At 37.4% G+C, this 22184-nt stretch overlaps 1 protein-coding gene across 2 annotated transcripts in view; it reads left to right on the top strand.

Annotated features, from left to right (window-relative positions):
- NTRK2 (neurotrophic receptor tyrosine kinase 2) overlaps positions 1–22184 on the top strand; it is a 196243-nt gene that overhangs the window by 26420 nt on the left and 147639 nt on the right. For both annotated transcript variants that reach the window (XM_071424841.1, XM_071424840.1), the window contains exons 5-8: positions 2031–2185; positions 15130–15266; positions 18221–18353; positions 19838–20137. In XM_071424841.1, the coding sequence (XP_071280942.1) occupies positions 2031–2185; positions 15130–15266; positions 18221–18353; positions 19838–20137 (725 nt within the window). The remainder of the gene's footprint in view (positions 1–2030; positions 2186–15129; positions 15267–18220; positions 18354–19837; positions 20138–22184) is intronic.

Genomic DNA, 22184 nt, shown 5'->3' with positions numbered 1-22184 from the left:
TAGTGGGAGTGAACCAGATATGGGGAAAATGGATAGTGTGAATGTTAAAGAGAATACTATTTGAGGTATGGAGACAATAGATGATGATGTACAAGTTGAGAAAAAAAGGGGATACAAAATTGAGGTAGAGTGTTGTGGGCTTGGGAGAGGGAGTGTAGGACTATACAAACTGAAGTTATGCAAACAAATGTGATAAAGTGAGATAAACAGATGGGGGGAAATGAGGAAAAGGAAGTAGAGGGATAAAAGCAGAGCCTGAAAGGAAAACAAGCAGTGATAAAATCAGTATAGTTGAACAATTCTGTCAGTAAGTGTTCAATACATAGCTGCAAGATCAGAAACAGGAGAGCAGGAAGTGTGTTTGTAGGTGAATCTGAGATATGAATGTTTCCATAAATAATTTCTGAAGAACTTCCCCTCAAGCAGACAAACAAGTATGTTTGTCCTGTCAGTACCTTTGCATATCGAAATGTAAAGGGATGAGAAGTTTAGAATAAAGCGAAGTGGAGGATAGTCACCAGGTATTACAGAGAAGTAGATGCCACTTTGCAAGGTTTCTTCTAGAACAAATGAACTGCAGCCATTACATTAGAGCAAACAGGATAAAGACTCGGAATTTGCTTACTGTAGGTCAGAATTTTTCTTTCACACAAGTGTCTGTAGAGGGGCATTATGCATCCAGCATCTTGCCAATGATGTGCCTAACTCCTTAGATGGGTTTAGCAAAAAATGAAACACTAGAAGAAGACTGGTCAGCCATTGGTCAAGAGAAATTTCTCTTTTCAGGATAGGATGAAACAGAAGCTAGAAGTAAATGTCACTGTTTTGAAAGTGCATGAGATAGGCTTTGACCCAAGGAGTTATCATGTTCATACTATGTCTTGTGCAAACAATTTTTGTTCATGCTGCATGTTGAAGTCCAGAGGATGACTTCTGTGAATACAAATTGCTCCTTCAGACACTTTTGAGGATCTCTGCAGTTGTTTCTCCTCAAAGGACTTGAGATGGCTTTTGGGGGAACTGGTCTAATAAGACAATCTTTTTCATGATATGCACACTTCATGTCTTCAGGAGACATTTGTGAGCATAGATTCTGCAAGAAACTTGAGCTTCTGTACATCAAAATTACCTCTGAAACTTTGTTAAGAATGACTGTTCTCCTGGCAATGAAATGCCTTAAACAGACACTTGCTCACCCACTTTATTGGATCTCATGTATGCCAGTAGAAGGAAAAATAATACTGGTCACTCTTTATGTAGATCCGTTTCTGTTCATATTTAACATGCATGTAATTGCATTACACTGTTGTGTAGTTTTATTAAATTTTAAAACTACAGTTTGTTAGGTTTGCTAACCTGTGGTTTAAATTCCAGGCAGGGTACTGTATCAATTTCTATTTCAGGACCATTTTTTCATTTAGTATTTCTTCATGACATTGCCTACAGTTTTCCTGTGAGGTTTTTCTAGAGCGTTGTAGCAGGTGAATTTTAAAGATTAGGCAAAATCCTTTTTTGTGATTAAAGTTGGAAGAGTGTGTGTATAATCCAAGACTGTTTGACTTTATAAAGAATTTACCACTCCACAGCAGTAAACCATTTCTGAGGTAACTAAGTGGTGGCTCAGGTGTAGAAGAGATGAATTCTAATCACTTCCTGATTTATTAAATAAAATGGATCTTCTTGAGCAGGGCTCAATGGGCTCCTGACTTACACTGATGAATTTGAAATAGTAGCAAAATCCCTTGTGTGGTCTCTCCTGCCTATGGTATTCTGGGCCCTCAGTGGATGCAGCGCTTAATTCCCTACAGGGAAACTGTTACCAAATTGGCAGCTTACTCTGCACTGAGCTTACCAAGGGCGCATGTGTTATGCCTCTTAATTAAAGGGTTCATCCTGCCTTCCTTAACCTAAATAACTAACTTGTGTTTTCACCCAGCTGAATGCTTGGAGCCCCCTTGCCCCTCATTTTTTTTTCCTATATGTGTGTCACATATAACCTTCTAAAAAAAATGGGCATTTTTTTCCTGTAGGATATTGGTGGATAATCCATTCAAATGTTCCTGTGAAATCATGTGGATCAAGAAATTTCAAGAGACCAAGTTTTACACAGAAACTCAGGACTTATATTGCATAGATGACAACAATAAGAAGACAGCCTTGCTGGATATGAAGGTCCCGAACTGCGGTAATATTCTTTTAACATAAAACTATTGCTAAGTTATTGTGAGCCAGGCAAAAACGAACAATGCTTTTCTACAAAGTACTTCTCAGGATGTCAACAGTGCTCTAAAGGAAAGGCTGATGGTCTGTCAGTGGTTTTCTGTCCCACATGGAATAGTTGTTGGAACTTCATAGAATTACAGGATCACAGAATATCCTGAGTTGGAAGGGACCCATCAGGATCATGGAGTCCAACTCCTGGCCCTGCATGGGACACACCATGTACCCAAGAGCATTGTCCAAATGCTTTTTAAGTCAGACAGGATTGGCGCTGGGACCAGTTCCATGGGGAGCCTGTTCCAATGCCCAGCCACACTCCTGATATCCAACCTAAATTCCCCTGACTCATCTTCATACCATTTCCTTGAGTCCTGTCATTGGTTACAAGTGTAAAGAGATCAGTGCCTGCCCCTCCTCTTCCCCTTATGAGGAAGTTGAAGACACCAGTGAGGTCTTCCATCAGTCTCTTCCAGGTTAAGTGACCTCAGCCACACCCCATATGGCTTCTCTCAAGGCCCTTCATCAGTTCATGTAAACCTGTTCATTTTTCTCTTGATCCTTTAAGAAGGATTATACCATTATTCAAGGGTAGGGAAATAGAATACTTTTATATAATATATAAAATATATTATATAAAAGTATTCTATTATACTTTTATATAAATACTATTATAAATACTATTATATATAATAATACTATTATATAAAATATATAATATACTTGTTTGCTATCTATAATAATATTATAGATAGCAAACAAGTATTATACAGAATGCATGTGCCTTTGTTGAACTAAATATTAGTGTTTCCAAACTCAATAGCTCAATTTTACCTACTTGAATTTTTTTCAGGTATCTATAGTTAATGAAGTCTCTCTTTTCCTTCAAAAATACTGGTATTAGGGCCATAGGAAGAAAATTCAGAACTACATGCCACTTGAGACAAATTAGCAAGAACTTTGTTCTCCATGCTAGTGAAACAACTTTAAAGGTTGTACAAAAGAGTTATATCAAACTTAGGTCTGTGACATATTGCAACATATTGTTTTCAGATACATGGATCTAGAAGAATTTGAAAAATTATATAACAATAAGGCGATCTCCTTCCCTTTTTCGTATACAGTTTTGCTGCCTGTGTATGGTCCTGGGACAGCTGGGGAAAGGTTTCACTCACTAGCTGGAGATTTCTCCTCCTCTGTATATGAGGGGCAGAAATGGGGTGTTTCTAGCATGATGTCACATCTGCTGGACTCTAGAAGCAGAGTGGGAAACTGGGGTCCCCAGCAGCAGGCAGGCAGGAAGGAAAGAGGGCAAGAAGATCCTAATGGAGGGCTGATTTGGATAGGAACAGCTATAAGTGAATGTGACCTGTAGGAGAAATTATACTTTTTCTCCTTCCATCATTGTCCATTGAGCATCATTTTCTCCACTGCCTGTGTGGAGGGTGTGACATCCTCTGATAGCAGCTGGCCAAAGAACAGCCATGGTGGGGATCACTGCAGGCTCAGCAAGTGCAGCATTTACTGTCAATAATGTGTTTTGTGGCCTCATATCACTGTTGATCTTGTGCCCAGCTTCTTTCTGGGGCCAGGTATGGTGGCAGAAATGATGTTAGTGTCTCATGCAATTAAAAAAACCCCACATGTTCCGGGATCTTGTGAGCTGCAGAGTTGGTCTTGTGTGCTCCAGGATCTGATTTACCTGAAATGAGAGATATAATACCTAGCTAAATGGACCCAACCTTCTGCTCCAGCTGGATGGACTAGAGGGTAGATTAATGTGCTGGGTGTAGAGAGGTCAGCTGTTGGACTGAGATCAATTATTGCAAGAGAGAAATTCCAGCACATTTTGTAACATTCTTAGCTGGTGCACCTAGAAGCTACCAGGTTGCTAGGGTTTTCCTTTGAAAACTTTTAGTGTTAAATACCCAGAATTAAACCTGTGAGAGATTAGTTATTTCCTCTGATTTCTTAACCATCTGCAGCCAAAACAGGCTTGTCCCTGGGCCCTGGATGCTGTTTAGGTGCATATATGTGTACACATTTATGCATCCTGTGTGCATATCTTGACTAAAATACTTGTCATGACAAGGAAAGGTGGTACTTCCAAATAGAAGAGGAAAAGGAGGAGGGAAGATAAGTATATACAACATTTAGACTGGAATTTGCAGTATGTGTAATTTGCATATGGAAAGCATGTATTGTATTGAAGATCTGAGTGGATGCCAGCAACATGCCAACAAATAATTTATGTTAGTTTAGAGAGTCCAAATATCACCAAATTTTACATCACTTTTCCTCTCCCTTTTTTTCTTTTGTTTTAGCAGCTGTTTCCTCTTAATTTATTTTTTCAAAATTAACCAATGTAGGACATAGATTTTTAATAAAGATGACAGCCCATCCTCTTCCTAGACATAGAGTGGAGAATGCCTAGTGAAGAGCAATGACCCTCATATTGGTGGGCTGTGTTCTGGAAGATATCTGAAAAATTGAATGCATGGCTCTTGGTTTCAGTATCTTCACAGGTATCTTTCTGTATTTTAAAGGACAAGACTTAGTTTCAAAACAAAACCATGGATGAAGCTGGTATATTTCATTTCCAGAACCTTTTGGGAGGCTAATATATAGAACTGAAACAGAAGAGAAATTAAATTTTTGACATACTGAATTTTTTTCCTGTGAACTCTGGGATGGTTTTTTAGCTCCCTTTGATGTGAAGAGAAATTTTTGAGCATGAAGGCTTCTGCATTTTTTTAGTGAAACATTTTCTTTGCTTTTCTAATTTTCTCTGCTAATGAAATGATTCCATCTCATCTTCTTGGTGAATTTGTTTTTTCTTTTTTTTTTAAATTGGTAAACTTAGCAAAAGTGCAGTCTTCTTTGTGTTACTAAGGTGTTACTTCATAGTCTTATAGTAGGAGGCCTATACAGTATGTGATAAATGTTTTGATAATAGGTTGTCTTTCTGCTGTGTGCTGTAAATAAATCTTTTGCTGGGAAGTAGGTAGAGCCCAATGTGGTTTATTGATCATAGGAGTTTGGTTTGTAGGTAATTGATGAGAAAATTAGGAAATTTCTGTGGTCCTTTGCTAACTGTTTGTACGGTGGGAGTGTTCAATAATGTGCTCATTAAAGATTGCCATTTAGATGTCATCAACTTTGTTATTTAATTTCTTGAGGTTTAAAATCAGGAATGCTCACTATCTAGAAGATCCTTTCCAACTGCAATATTAAAAGTGTCAATCAATAATTATTTTTCCAACTGCATTTGAAATGTACGTAGATATGATGAAAATAGTCAAATTCTTCTAGGTTTTAGGATCATGTGTAATTACTGTGTCAAAGATTTTCAAGTTGCATCTACCACAGTAGCAGAGCCTTTTGCGTATAGAGATGGTCATGTTCAGTTTTGCCATTTTCAGAGCATTTATCAGTTATCTGTACAGCGTGGACAGCACCACCACCTGCGATATCTCCTTTTGTTTCCATCTGGTAAATAGCACTAGTAAATCAATGAAGAGAACTAAATGAGTAAACACTTTATTCTTATTAATGCTTCTAAGCTCTGTTGGTTATTACCACCAGTGTCTTAAGTCCTTGGAAGCGCAGGGCATATTCTGTGCCTTGGGTAAGGTTACTTAGAAGACTGTCAGTCTGCAGATCACCTGGAGCTTGCTGAATGCCAGGGAGGCAGGACCACATCCTTGGAACTGATTGTTGATATGTTGCTTGCCCCTCTGGCAGACACTTACTGAGCCATTACCATTGATTTCAGTGATACGGAAAGAAGTCTTTTTATCTTCTGGTGTTTTGGGAAAAGGCGTGGCTTCTACAGCTGTCTCTGCAGTCCTGTACAGAATTTGTTTTGCTTTGCATCTCAGTCTGGTTAATGGCATTTTGCCTTATCTGGCCAATTTAGTTTTGTATATGGAGATTTCATGCTGAATCTGTCTTTAGGTTTTGCTTACTGTGCCAGCCTTGGATGCTTTTTTTATCATATATTATTTCTTTAGGTGCCTTCTTTCTTGTCACTGGTCACGTATGCTAGCTGCAATCTACTGAACAATGTTGCAGATTAGTTTCCTGTGCTAATATGCTTTACATATCACTAAGGTATATTCATAATGGCTGGCTGTTTACATCTGCAGCCTGTCAGCAGAGCTGTTGTCTTGTCTAAGACCTATGTGATTTAATGAATGTTCACCTTCTTTGCCTGTCTTTTCTCCTGCACACAAACTACCGTGGTGTTGCTCTTAGTGCATACTAGGATACTTGTGTATGTATGACAGAAAAAATTTTAGAAGTTGTTGTAATGTAGGATTTCAAGCTAAAATAACTGCTTACTCATTTCTTACTTGTTGGGGAAACCCATGATTTCAACAGGCAATTGCTCAGATGACTGAAAATGGACTGGAACTGGGTCTAGCTTCATTTAAGCCTGTTCCTGGTGATTTTGTTTTTTCTGCTAAAGGTAAATAAGTTCGTGGAAAAATGAGACTGGAGGCAGGTGGCTATAAATCCTAAGAAGGAATAAAGGCAAACTGAAGGATTGACGCATTTGTTTCTTTGAATTTACAGAAAAGATTTGTACTACTACTGAGCCAATAAAATAAACATTAGATGTTAAGCAATTGCAGTACAATGCAGTCTAAAACCACAAGCAAAGGCATAATCCAGTGGATGTAGACATTCTTTTCCACTATCAGCTAGATTTCAATGATAAGCATATTAGAAGGAAAATATTACAGGCAGAATTGAGTTTTAAAAAATACTTAAATGTTCTCAGTGTTTATGTTTCAGAATATTCATGGATTCTCTAGCCTGTGTTGTTTATTTTGGCACAAGAACTAGATGTGGTGCGTGATGTGTAGAGGCAAACTCTCTTATTTTCTCTGTAAGAGTTTTAATTCGTACCTGTGATCGTGGGCTATGTGAAAAACTTCATTTTTTTGAGAGACTTTGACAGTAATGGAGTTTCACTGCTGGTCTCGAGTTAAAACTTTCTAAACTTAATTAGAAGAGTTTTCTAGCTTGTAAGTGGAAATAACCAAAATTTTATGGAATTTGAAAGGCAACAGGAATCCCATATTCAAAGATACGTATATAACTTTCTTCTGAACATGCAACATTTTCCTATTTGTGAATCAAACATCAACTTTCATACAGATCTTTATACATTACAATCTATGTAAATCAGAGATTGTGAATGATGATAGTTGAGCCACATGTGGCATATGTGAATGTCTCATATTAAAAAAAGCCAATTTTTGTTTGATAATACTGATTCAAGTTCTGCTTTAGTGTCAACAAAGGAGATTTGTAATACAAAGTAGATTAGAAATAGAAAGAAGCAAAGCATTATCCAAGGGAAAGAAGTATCTCTGAACTGATGATATTGTGCAGATTTACAGAGGTACTCTCTGTGCCTGACTCGGCACATCTGTGTAAGGGTGGAGTACTGACCTGCTAAGGAGACCAGCTCTCTTTGACTCTTTTGTGGTGATAGTCTTACTTTGCTCTGTCTAGGTGAAGACTGATGACTAGATAACTCTACCTGAAATCTAAAGAAAGTACTGTTTTCTTTAAAAGGGGAATCCTTTTTTCAAGGCATCCCTTCAGTAATATACTTGGCATATGGTATACTTGGTACCAAAAGTGAAACCTATAGTTTTACTTTTTTTATGTTCTCTGAAAATGTTCCTATTTCAGGATCACATGTTTATCATGTTGCAACATTAGGCAGGTCAGCACTATTTTGAGTCTTTTCTGGACACACATGAAATTCTGCAGATAACAATACTGAAACTGCATTACATACACTTGGTGAATTAGATGCCATTTGTTAGAGGTTTGCTTAAGCTGGTTTGGGCCTCATTAACTTACACTTCCAAGGCTGTTTAACTCTCAGTTCATCTGTTAAGCTTGTGGCTGACATATTCAGCCCAATGGCACTACCTGTCTTTGGTTTTCCTTTGAAAGCTATTGTGGCTCAACTGTAGCTTAAATGCCATATTAGAACAATTTTGCCAGGTGTAATTTAATTTCCTTAGCCATTCATGAAGGTGGGATACCTTCATGATACTACTAGCAAGAGAATTGTTGATAAGGTTGACAGCTTCTGTAAAAACACTTCATCTCAAAATTCTTGCAGACAAAGTGCTTATATTACTACTGGGGACCAGGTAATGATATGCAAGATCCTATTTTATTCAGCACCTTCCTATTAGAATCCAGAGTACATCTAAGGGTCTTATAAGAAAAGTCCTGGGAAGAAGTTAAAGAGCTGATGTAAACCTTGGAGATGTAAGCCCTTCATCTGATTTGAAATATCAGCAGCAACCTTCAGAACTTCTGTAGAGGTTAACTGCAGATGAGAACTTGGTGTCCAAATGAATCTGTGTGTGCACATCTCTTGCTGGTTTTTGGCTGCACTGTATTCATGAAGGTTTTGAAGCCTTGGATGGTGATGGTGTCACAGTTCTGTGGAGACAGTGCTTGTTGCTGTGGTCATGACGAGGAGTTAGCAAGTCTTGTAGTCTTTGCTGTGGCATGTGCTGGCTCTATGTAAAGAAGTTTGCTTCTAGTGAAAGCTTTAGTTACGTATGGAGTGATGGAGTGTATAAAGGCAAAGTAAGAGTGCATTTGATCTGGGAAAGCAATGCTTTAAATTAGACTCATCATCTTCTGGTATAGACTGTATTTGTTTAATTGTTTTCTGTAAAGGTTCCTGATGGAGAGTGGCAATCAGGCATGCCATGAGAGGAGGGAGATTTCATTTAGTGTTTTAAAATATTTGGGCGGGTCAGTGAGCTGCCATATCTTTCATTCTGCCTCCTGACAGAAATACGTTTTGCCCAACCTGTGCGAAGTACCATTGGTACATTTGGTCATTGTGGAAAACACCCATTAATATTTACTGTGCCACATGGCAAGCATATGTCTATTCAGTGATGATTCAGTGCTTTATTCAATGGCTGTCTATTCTCTTGAAGATTTGAAGAAATTTTGATCCGGGTTTTTTAACTGTACATTCACTGTGTGCAGAGTATGGAAATCTGGAGAAATGGGTCATAATCCCAGATTCATTTTCATCTTTTCTTCTTATACCTCTAAGATTAATGCCTTTACTTTCCATTTTAACCTGTTGGAAATTTCAAGTTTTGTTGTTCATGATGGCAAAATCTTATAGAAGTGATAGTGATGTATGGTGGTTAATATCATGAAATGAAGACTGGAGAGGAAAGGGATCTTAGAGCTCCAGAAAAAAAATGGAGATGGTGATCTTTGGGATCTGGAAGATAAATGAAAGATTAAATTTTGTTTTAAATGTTCTTTATTTCTGCTAATTCTGTACATTATTTGCCTAACATATTTTTTTCATCTTCATTGAATTTATTTGTGCTTGTCATCTTGTTACAACTTCTCTGAGATTTCTGCAATTTTCTGTGTACTGAGGATTTTGATTCTGTGGTTGTGATACAACAGGAAATGGAACAATTCCAAAACAGGAACCACAACAATTGCTTGTGGTTCTTTTATTCATGCTTTGCATGTAAATTTTTGGGGTATCGTTTTTTAGTCTTTGAAGATGCAGCTAGGCTGGAAATCTGGCTCCGGGCTTATTGGCTGCAGGCTTTTGTTAAGTGAAACCCAAGAGGTGAATCACATATCTGACAGCTCTTATCTTTATAGCTAGAATTACTAGAATGTTTCTCCCTGTTTTTGTTTGTTTTTGTTTTGTTTTTTTAAACCCTTGAAAGCACATAGGAAAAGACCTCTGGAATTAGTAAACATTACTGCCTTTTCAAACAAGGCACAATTTCAATAGAATGATACAAGGAACATGGTATCATCATATCCTGCTTTCCATAACAGCCAGTTTTGAGCAAGTAAGACCTTTGAAATTTGCAGATCCATGTGACACTGTGGATGATTGCATTGTCAACCATCCTGTTTTTAGGCTCCAGACAAGTAGTGACTGTTACCAGGTTGTACTGTAGTGTGGTAATTATTTGTATGCTTTGTCCCTAGAGTGAAAAAGCCAAACCAGGAGAAACAAGAATCCTAGACTTTATTGGAATCTTATGTGATGAAAGTAGACTAATTGTAATCACTGTGCCCTAAGAATTGCAGTGGATGTTTATAAATTAGTGTTCTGGTAGGCTGCCTTGAATGGTTCAGTTTGATAGATGGATGCTGCCTCAGTATTATTTTAATCATTCTGTGTCTGATATATTTACTAAAAAGATGGTTTAAGGATTTCAGGTGAGGATTAAAATTACTTGGTTAAAAATCAGATGCAGAAACAATGGCCATTTTTTCATGGTATCTTCTTGTTCTTGTTACACAACAAATTGACCTTCAAAAACATGCCAAGCAAACAGGAGATGACATGGGCTGCATTGAAAACCATTTAGCGATTCAAGAGCAATATTGAATTTACAGTATTCTCCCAGGTACTAATTTTTTCATCATGTAATTTCTTAGGTGTTAGTGAGGATAATTGATCATATTGAGATAATTTTAAAGGTTTTTTAGCAACTGAAAAAAGTCCTGGAACTGAGCAAGTGAAAGCTGAAGCAGAAAAGTGAGTCTGGTATTAATTTTGTAAAAATTTTTGTTACTTTTTATTTTTATTGCAGAAAGTGAAACAGTATCTTTGGTGCAATGATGGATTTACTTCTTCTGGCTTAAGACCACCTTCTTTTAAATGTTCCTTTAGCATACTGGCTAAGATTCTTGGTGCTAAGAGTTGAGTTACAGAGTAGAGTTTTTATTTGTCTATTAGATCATATCCTTCCTTTGACATATAGTGATAGTCTGGCTCTTGGAAGGCCAGTCTAAGTTTTCTGTAGAAAGTAATAAGTAGCAGCATGAGGACTTGGAAAGCCCTGTAGGAATACAGGCACATTCATTTTCTTAATTTCCATTGACAGTTGTGTAGCCAAATGTAGTAGTAACCTTTGAAAATGGCATCCAAAGTGTTGGTTTTGTGGTTGCTGAAGTCCCTGCTGTGCACAGGGAAGATGTGACTCATTCCCTAGTGATGCTTGGCAGTTTCACTGTCTGATGGCTTTAGGCCATCCTTTTGCACTAATGATGGTCTGTGAAGGTAAATGCCCACCCTCCCCAAACCCTACTTCAAGGAGTGTTTGTTTCTCCTAAAGCATGAGGTGGTATTTCTCCTAAGCATGAGGTGGAGAGACTCAGCTGACATAAATGAGCTCCTCCTGCTTGTCTCTAGTTCTGTCTAGTTGTGCTGGGGTAAGGGAAGTGACTGCTTATTCTAATCCAGAGCTGCCTCTTCCTGAGAATAAAGTTTAATCATGCTGAATATGAGAAAATACATTCTGTATGTGGTGAAAGCACATAGCTATTATGTACTAGTGCATAATGGAAACACATGGATTTTAGTGTATGATTTCATCTCTCAAACTGTGTTACTCTCTACATTACAGTTTAAAGTTCTCAGTCCTCCCATTTTTGTAGAGATTGAAAAGATTTGAATAGATTATTAAAAAGAAAGAGGACTTGAAAAACAAAATAAAATAAAGTGCTCTTAAAATGATCATTCAGAAGCTCTCTTTACCCGGTTGCACCAGAACAGGAAAGTACTCAATAAATTTGAATGTCTGAGAGAAATTCCAGAACTCATAAAAGGAAGAGGCTCTTGTATGCAACCTGTATACAACACATTGTTGCAGAAGGTTAAGGCCAAGAATTTAGCAAACTTCAAATATATAGCAAAAATCAATCAGGTTTTAGAAGGGTTATTGCTGATATCCAGAGTTATAATAATTAATTCTATCAAAGTTTGGAGCAGAGACTGTGGTTTGAGTTTTGAGGCATGGATTAATCTGTCTGACAGATACCAAGATGAAACTTGTGGAAGGATGATATCATGTCTACCTTGTAGGCTACAGTCTAATCTTACTATGCTGGCAGTATACAAAAATATTTGATTCTGCTATCTGCTAAATTTGTATCAACTGCTGTTTACAAAGTTCTTTAAAATGTACATCCCTGTCAACAAAAGTGGTAACTATCTAAACCACTGTATTTAACCAAATTAACTCAGGAATAAAGGCAGTGTGGTTGGCTATCTATGTAGTTCTATAGGAGTTAAAGTGTTACTGGCCAATATAAATGGTCTCACACTACAGTGGGCATACAAACTGAGCATTTGTATATATTAAGGTCCATTGTGTTCTTTTAGCATGCAGTTATTTTTCAGTACAGATTTTGCTGCTTAGTGTCATTGCTTTGCTGGTAAAGGCAATGTATCACGTGTCTAGATGAGGCCTTATGTGACTGTCTTGCTTTTCCCAAATAGAGCCACATCTCAACTAGTGTGGACTCTACTGTGGAGCAGTCTGGGTGCCACTGGAAAGCAAAACAAAATTAGCCTGCAGTTAAAGCACACTATCTCAATATATCCAACCAGAAAAAATGAATCCTGAGACAATTCTTTTGTTTTGCACCCATCTTATGACTGGGAAGAAGAGTAAAAGAAAACACACAAAATAATGTGATTTCTAATCTATTCTAACTCTAATTCTAATTCCATTCCATTCCATTTTTATCTTTTTAGATGCAGGGGCCTTGCAATTGGTTTTTAGAACTTTATGAACATACAGAATAATAAGCACTATTATTTTATAGCCTTCTAGCAGGATGCAGCATGATGTAGTTGTTTCCATTAGAGATGTAACACCAACATGACACGTGCAGACTTCTGCAAATAAAAATAACTAGATCTAGTTCTCGGTGGGAACCAGAGCCAGTACCAGAGGAATTAAACTTCAGTTGCTTATCCTATGAATAAACACATTGCAGGAAGAAGTTGTCTCAAAACTTAACAGCTATTTAAAGGAGAGCTCTAAGGGACAAAAGTTATTTTCATTTTTGCTTGCATGAGAGGTTTCACATGAAGTGATGTGTTAGTAGGAGCTGTGCCAGTTTGCACAATGAAATGCTAATCTATCATGTAGACCTCCTCCCAAGTGGTGGGGTTAAGAAGAGTGGGGATCTTTATTCTCCTTGCATGTTCAGGTCTGGCAAGAGTAATTGGAATAGTACTTAGAGGTGTTGTGGAAGTGTAACTTTATAAAGCAAATTATCTCATTACTTCTCCCCTTGTTCTCTAACTACCATAATTAATATCCAAATGTTCCTTAAGATTAGTTTTATTTCCTGCTCAGCTAGTTGACAGACACTGGTGAGATCTGCATTCACAGCAGGCTAGAGCAGATGGCTACTTTCGCTAACAGATTACTGCATCAAGGCATACAAACTCCCCAGCTCTGTCTCAATAAACTTCAACACATGATTTATAAAGTGAACATAATAGAAGAAATCCATGATGCCTATAATGGGAATCATATTAGCACACTGCTTAAAACACTGTGAGAATTGCCTGAGCAGTTATCGTATACTTGTGCTGATCTTCAAATCTTATTAGGCAGGAAAGCATTGTCTGGAAAATTATTCATCTTCTTTTCTGTATTGCTTCCACTCAGTTATATTTTATTGAACTAATTTAAGGGAGGTTTCCAATACATCTAGCTTCTGTTGAACCTCCAGCAATCATATGCATATGTTCACAGTGATTTGATGGTTATTTATTATTTTTGGACCTTTTACATAAAGAAAAATTTCTCTGCTAAACTCCTATACCACCAAGTCCATGCTGAAACTGCTGTAATCTCAACTAAAAAACACAACCAAAGAGAGCTGCTTTTTCAGAAGAAGAAAAGAAATTGCAAAATAATGCATAAATGTCCTGCACAGAAGATAAGCTTGATTATTTGAGATGAGAAATTGCAAGTAAAATTTGCCTGGAACAGTTGATGTGAAATGCCTCATAAAGGAGACCAAGACTCTTTGCAGAGTGTAGCAGCTTCAAATGATGACCCAGTATCTTTTAAGAAGTATGTTATTTCTAGAGTGATGCATAATTATTTGTTACATAAATAAATACAAAATCTGAATCCCTCTTAAATAAATACAAAATGTGACTCCCTTTGTGCCTGAAATCTACTGATATTGCTAGTGCTATTTTGGAGAGGGCAATTGTGTATTTCTTTATGGTTTTGTAAACGTTCCACAAAAATTTACACTCTGGGAAGTTCCCATTGCTTTGGATGCCTTAGAACAAGGCACAGAGTGATTTATAACTCTGTAAGATGGAGGGGGAGTTCTAATTCTTGTAAAACCTGGTCTTGTTTCCTGATGAGTATATCTCACTGCTTTTCTGCTTTCCCTAGGACAATAGAAAAATCAGTTGATGTGCCTTGAGTGAAGCTCTGTGCAATTGTTAACCCTCTCTTCTGTCCTTTCCCTTCTCTAGTTCAATCTATTAAGTTCTCTGTTTTCCTCTCTTTGAGCTTAAGTTCTAGGTTTTGCCCTGCTCACTTTGAGCTATGTCCTCTATATGAGAGGGGGGCTTCATTCTCTTGTGGGATACTGGGAGCTAATTGGATTTTCCTGTTAGTGTTGTGAGGAACAGTGGAAATACCACAACATCAGTAAAACCCAGAGGTTGCTTTGTAGATGTTATAAAGAAACAGATACAATTTCCAGTTTTAAAGAGTAAAGGAAGAGGGTTTTTTTTCATTTTGAAGTTAAGATAATTTCTGTTTGTGCACCTGACATATATTCCTGTATAATTAACTAGTTAATGTATTTCCATATGCAGTAATGTTTTCTTAGGATGCGAAACAGAGGAGGTGCAGAAAATACGCAGCAGCAAATTATAGTTTTTTATTTCCAAAGATGCTGTTTGTCCTGTCTGACTAAATAGTACTGACTACAATGAATATTTGATGTATTGCTTGCTTAGATTTGCATGGTGTCTGTTCTGTCAAATACAAATACATATTCGGTTTTTGTGTTGTTTTTGCTATCACACAGACTTGCCCTCAGCAAACTTAAGCAATTACAACATCACCGTGGTGGAAGGAAAGAGCATCACACTGTACTGTGATACTACTGGCGGGCCACCCCCAAATGTGTCCTGGGTGGTAACTAATCTTGTTTCCAACCATGAGGTAAGGTTTATATTCAAACACGTGACAATCCAGCTGACACCTGCTGAAGGATGGAATGAAGTTTCATGTTCAGCTCTAGTTAACTTTCTATTAAAAGTTGAAATAGAAAGTTAATGTTGGGATTACATTTATTTTCCAGTTACTTTCAATCAAGGGCAGCTGTGGCAGTGCTTTTGGGGAATGGCAGACATTTGTTTCTCAAGATTCTCATTTGCACTCTGGTTTTTTGGATGTTCACTTATAAATGAGAGTAATGTAAAGTTTTGGAAGTAATGTGAATTGGAATACTGAAATGCAAGCATTTTTTTATTATGATTGACACCTGCCTATAGAGACTAAATCCAATCTATACTGATTGTGAAAAAAACTTTGGATCTGTAATTATATTATATTGCATAATTTGGTGTGTTGGAATTTGGTTGTAAATATTTTGTGGCTTGTTTAATTTTTCTTCAACACACTTAGCAGCATCAGAAAGCCTTGAAATTGAAGATTTTACTTAAAATATTGTCAGGTTGGTTTTGTTTTGTTTTGGTTTTTTTTTTATGATATATTAATATCTTTCCTCATTGAAACCATCTAGGTTTCAATGGGGAAATTTTATTTACTGGGCTCTTTATATTTTTATTTTTTGTTTTTGTAGACTGTGTGCTGCTTAAGTCCTTTCTGATGGAAATATTGAAAAAGGAGGAGCATATAAGCAGCTGCTGACTTCATAAATTGCTATTATTTCACAATAGGAAAAACTTATGTTTATTACAATTTTATGGCATTTGCTTTCCTATAGTGATGATGGTGCACACTGTGTTAAGCTTCTTGGTCTGTACAAGGTGTGGGAACTGTACTTTCAAAACTCTTCCTGCAGTGAGGAGGAGACAGGACCTCTTGAGTTTCATATTTTTAATATTTTCTTATCAAAGTTCATTATATCAGGATTGTACAGAATTTAAGTAGTCTGTCTTTCATTCCAGCTTTCATAAATAAGAGCTCTGCAAAGCTCTAGTTGTATTTTTAAAATTTTCTCTGATCTGTAAAACTCCCCAAAGGCATCAAGGCATCAGTTGTCATCGAGAACAAGAAATTAAAACACTGTGGGGAACCTCTGCCAAGTTCCACTCTTTTTCAAAATTTTTTAAAAGTTTTAATTTTATGAGCCAAAACAAATGTGGGACTCTGTTCAAAAAGTGAGATCACCTAATTTTTTTAACCCTCCTATCTTTGAAATGCCATGGTCAGTTTTCCATGAGCATTCTGGCATAACTTGATCATGCTGTTGTAGAAGGGCTTATTATATAGGCTGACTACAAACTTAGCCATGGAGCACAGCAGTCTTTTCAGTAGCAGAAGAGCATGAGCCTTTTAGACCTTATTTGTGATTCTCAACTATCCTTTTTTTTTTTCTGTAAGTGTTGCTTTTTGTTTCTTTTCTTTCACTCCCGTATCTCAGTTTCTGCCTTCATGTTCTTCATCTTGTGCACTTCTTTTAACTGTTTCCTCTCACCTCTTTTAAAAGAGGGATGTTAGCTCTTTTAAGAGTTAAAACTAGGTTTTAGTTCTGCAAAGCTAACTTTCGTGTTCTGAGTTTCTGTGTTGATGGATAGTTTGACTGATGTTGTTTAGATTTTTCTTGCTGCAGGTTTCAGCCCTGAGCCTGTTTCAGCCTCTCTGCTGTCAGTCCAGCTTTGAGCACTGTTCAGCTCTGAGAATTGCAAACTAGGAAAATGTGTGAAGGGGTGTTTGCTTTTCCACCCGCCTCCCCTACTGTCACACTGAGGCTGAAGGGACATTGAACTTGCGTAGAGTTAGGCTATCATCTTAAGCTTCAGAATTCTGTTTGCACAGGACTGTATGCAGGAGCATTCCCATATAGTCCTGTTGACTGCCACCTAAAGTTGCTGTGGTTTTACAATTATAGTGGGTTACTTGTTTGTGCTGTCTGTAGCACTGACAGCGTACATTACAAAAAGTACCTCAAAAGTAGTTTTAAAAATTATCATAATTGGTTTTTTTTTTGGAGGGTGTTTTTGTTGCTTTCCAGTTTACCAAAGTAGCTTAGTTCTTTATGAAAAATTAAAATATGGAAATGATAATTATTTGGTGATCATATGAAGGGCCTGATTTATTAATGTCAGACAAACAACTAGCTTTACTAGTGCTTTTTGTGTGAGGGGGTAATTCAGTCATATTTGTTTAGCCAGTGTGACATAGCTGCAAACTCAGTATGCTTTTTAAGATTGTAGATAGACACTCAGATTTCTAAAGATCATAAGAATCAAGATTTTTAAGAATCATCATTCTTACCTTAATTAGCTTGTTCTTAAACACATAGAACAGCACTTAGGCAATAGTAGAAGATATGCAGTTTCTTGTGGAAGGTTTCTTGAGTAAAGGAAGCTTTCAAAAGAAATTTTGTTAAGAAGAAGATAGAAAACATGTCAAGATACAATAGGGCTCAGAAGGCAGCAGTGGAAGAGATGTCAAGCATAAATTTAAAGGAAAGAGAGAAAAGGATGAGTAAAGCAAGGATTGGACAGAATAAAGGCAGGAAGAAAACATTCTAGAGAACAGGCAGAGATAGACCAGTCATGAAGTAGGAGAGAGGGATGAGCAAGGGTATATGATTAGAGGGGAAAAAACATTTGTGTAGAGGGGATAAAATGGTAAAAAAAGGACACAGACTGGAAGTGCAGGGCAGAAACATTGCTGAGTGCAATATTTGTAGCAGGACTTTGCAGCTTTGAATCTGCTGCCGCTGACTGTTAGAATTGGTTCTGTATGTGTTTTATGTCTGTTTGGATAAGACACTAAAATAAGACTTTGATTAATTACGGACAGATAGAGCTACAAGGAAGGGAAAACGAAAAATGCCATTCAGCTGTGGCCAGTAATTCCCTCCCTCTCCTTTGTTCTTAATGCTGTGGTTGGCGCATACATGTTTTTCTGATCATTTTCAGAGTGACACAAATAAGAACCCTGCCTCTCTCACCATCAAGAATGTCTCATCAATGGATAGTGGACTGGAGATTTCCTGTGTAGCAGAGAACATTGTGGGAGAGGACCAAGCCTCCGCTGAGCTTACGGTATTCTGTACGTATGAGGGCCTCCATACAGACCTGGAGGCTAAACTGTCTCGGCAGGAACTCTTCTAAGTATTTTTTTTGGACCTTCAGGCTGTTGAAATGAAAACCCTTAAGGTGTGTGAACTGTCTACTGAAGTTAATGTAGGAGTAGTCCAGTCAGCCATTGTTGCATTTATCTTTTTCAGCTCTGTATTCTGCAAAAAGTGTATTTCTGACTGCTTTGTCTTCCAGTTAAGAGTCTGTAAGTAAAGGTCTAAAATGCTGACTTCTGAATGGCACTGTCAGTGTGGGAAGGTTTGTAATGGTGTGTATGTACATGCACACTGTCTTAGCAATTGCAAAGTGTGAATTGCAAAGGCTAGTAGAATTATACAAGACTACACATGTTCTTACTACCTAAAGCAACAACTAATTTGTTCAATGTTTGTATGGCCAATTGTAAATTTATTTGCCGTAGCTTTGGATAGTACACTTATTTCTCAGGGCCAAGGAAGGGAGAAGGGGTACATAGTGCAGAGAAGCACTAAAATGGTTTCTTAATGGTTTCTTAAATCTGAGCTCCAGGCTGAATTCATTTGACATGAGCTATACAGCATGTTTTCACAAGTTGCAACCCTCTGTTTAATTGAAGATGGGAATGGAACATTTTGGAGATCTCAAATTTTGCTCAGCGTGTGCTTATGACAGAGTAAACTAGAAAAAACCCACTATTGATGTAGGTTTGTAGGTTGAAATTGGATATCTAATAACTATGGGAACGAACATAAACTAGAAATGTTAACGAGTGTAAATGAGATTCTGAGCTTGGTACTGTTATGGGTGATAAAAGGGAGTATAAGTAGAAGAAATTCAATTTAGTTAAGAATAAATATAAAGGAAAATAATGGGCAAGGTGTTGGAATAATCTCTTCAGGGAAACAGTAGAGGTCTGTAAACTTGAGGCATTTAGCAGATTTGAACAAGGAATATGTATAGTAAAGAATTTTTTTTTCCTGACAGAATAATCTAGAGAATTAAGTAATCTGTTTTGTCTTTGATTCTGTTAAGAAAATAATCTGTAAATCTGGATTCTTAGCTGAGTGTCTTTCCAGTAGTACTTGCTTTTGGCCAATTTTAAATATTTTCAATGCTGCTTAATACTGCTGTCTTCCTTCAGCAGTCTTTTGAGCAAAGTAAAACTAAAATGTCATTCTTCTAAGTGGTCCAGTAACTGAAGTTCCCACACCTTACATTTCAGTCTTTGAAACTAGTTTGTTTTATTTCTTTCTGAAGAGCGGCTTCAGTTCAGTTCAGCGTAATACTCTAGACAGAGCAGGTATGTTCCTGTGTGAGTATCCTTCCAATAGGTTCCATTCCATCTAGTAACATAATTTTGTACTGATGAATGAAAAGTACTTCCAGGAGAACTTGGGAGGGAGGAAGGGAGGGAGGGAAGGGAGGAAGGACACGTTCAGAATATTCTGATGTTCTTCACTCTTTTTTCCAATATAGTTGCACCAAATATCACATTTATTGAGTCTCCGACTCCGGACCACCACTGGTGTATTCCATTCACTGTGAAAGGGAACCCTAAGCCCACATTGCAGTGGTTCTATGAAGGAGCTGTACTGAATGAGTCTGAATACATCTGTACTAAAATACATGTTATCAATCAAAGTGAATACCATGGCTGCCTTCAGCTGGACAATCCTACACACCTGAATAATGGTGCTTATACCTTACTGGCAAAGAATGATTATGGAGAGGATGAAAAACGGGTTGATGCTCATTTCATGTCAGTGCCTGGAGATGGTGAGTGTATTTTTTTTTTAATGCTAGCAATTGCAAATTGATGAAAGTGGTGAAATAGTGCTTTTGGCCAGTTTAATTATTTTGGAGGAAGGTTTTTAAGGTTTTTATAGAACTTTTTTTTCTCTGAATGAATGTCTTCAATATTACTTGTAAAGTAATGCTTTTATTGATCGTTTTCTTCTTGTTTATTACTTCTGAAGGACAGTCATGCCAGTGCTCTGTAAATCTTCTCTTTGAGTAACCATCTTCCCTGCCAGCCAAGGCTAATGGAAAGTTACTGTTTCTGAAGTTTTCCCAAGTCTCAGTTCTTACCCTGAAAAGCACTGAGCTCCAATTCAGCCCCTCTTTAACTTGCTGTACTGCATATGAATGGAACTAGGTAGTGCGCTCAAGGATGTGGAGGATGCTTGTGTGGCATCTAGTGCCTTACTGGAAAATTGATAGTGCAGATATGTGAGTTCATGATAATATGTTGTTTTGGGACTGGAGGGAACTGGAGAAAAAACAAGTAACCAAGAAGGAGGATGGATAAAGTCTCAGATCTTAACAGCATTTTTGGTGTCCAATTGCCCTTTGTCCAGGTGGCAGCCAGGCACCTACATTGCTAGTAGTATCAGCATTCGAGGTGGTTGCAGCTTCAGTTGCTCTAAAGATTCCTCCTTGCCATTTCTAAATACTGTGTGGGCAGGCTCAAGGTGGACTAGCTCACTGAATTGCAGGGACTACTGTAAGTGACTGATGTTCACTGTGGTTTGATCTTTTCCCACATCTTCAAAGCCATTCATGAAGTGGCTGCAATGACAGTCACTGTACGTGCAAGACTATTGGAGCATGTGGAAGAAAACTCTGAGTGAACCTTGCACATTTGGAGTAGAAATAGAAGTGTCATCTTGTGCAGATAATTGCACAGTCATATCTCAAATATGAGACTGTATGTATCTTTGGCTTTTTGACCATGTGATATAAATAGTTGCCTTTATTCTTTTATAAAACAGCAGTGCTCTGTAATGTTATCGGATGGAAAAGAAAAAATTGTGAATATTTAAATTCTCTTCCTACATCTCAGGCCACAGACCACAAAAATATGGTCAGTATTTCATTTTTACCCTTTCAGCTCAGTTTGCTGAAATGGGGAGAGAGATGGGAGGTCTTTTGCTTTCCCATCCTTAGGAGAAGACAAAGAGCTGATAAAACTGGGCTTTATTTACTCCCACTGTGCTCACTGCTCCTCTCCTCTGTTTTCTCTGAAGTTCTTTCTTAAAATAACTCATTACAGAAACATGCCATGGTTTCAGCTACTGGTATCCCCTAATACTGCATTTTCATTATTCAAAAAAACAGTTCACCTCATGGATGTTCTGTGTACAGTGGAAGTTCTCTTACAGCCTGATTATTTAATATAAACCCGGCTTCATTTTCTCACAGAGCATCAGCTTCCTGTAATACATTAGGTGATCTTATAATGTTTTTTGGTCTTTGATATATTTTATTTGGTCCTTTCCTATCCAGTTTTTTCTTTATGCTTCTGTCCACAGTAAATAGAACTGTAGCTATCCTCTAATTTAGAAAGAAAACATGATTTATTTGTTCCATCCCTTTTATATTCATATAGAATGTAAGTCTACCAATATAAACTGTGCTGTATTATTTAAGAATTTTCCAAGATCTGTAGTGGAGTAAGCTTCACAAGAAGACTATAGAGGAAATGGGACTATGTATAGACAGGATGTAACTGCATCAGAAATTAGTTCATGCATAGTGGATGGCACCAAACCAGTCTTAAAAATTAACAACAGGGGAAATGGCTTAGCTACTTAGCCTCCTCAATACTGTTTTTAGTTTTCTCCTGCAAGAATCATGGAACTGAGCTTCAGAAAACATCACAACATTGTTGTCTCCTCCACTGAAGCTAGCATAAAAGCAAATGCATCATATTACAATTTTTGTTCTATACTATTTCTATTTAAAGCACTGTCAGGTTTTTTAAATCCTTAAAAGGCTTTTTCAGTGCTGTCATTACTGTGCAGTTTCTTCTTTTGGCCCACAT

This window comes from Agelaius tricolor, unplaced genomic scaffold (genome assembly GCF_023055355.1).
Source record: "Agelaius tricolor isolate 1412-34295 unplaced genomic scaffold, bAgeTri1.0.p SCAF_4, whole genome shotgun sequence".
Lineage (NCBI taxonomy): Eukaryota > Metazoa > Chordata > Aves > Passeriformes > Icteridae > Agelaius > Agelaius tricolor.
Note: the sequence above shows the minus strand (reverse complement) of the source record. Positions and strands in the feature narration are given on the sequence as shown.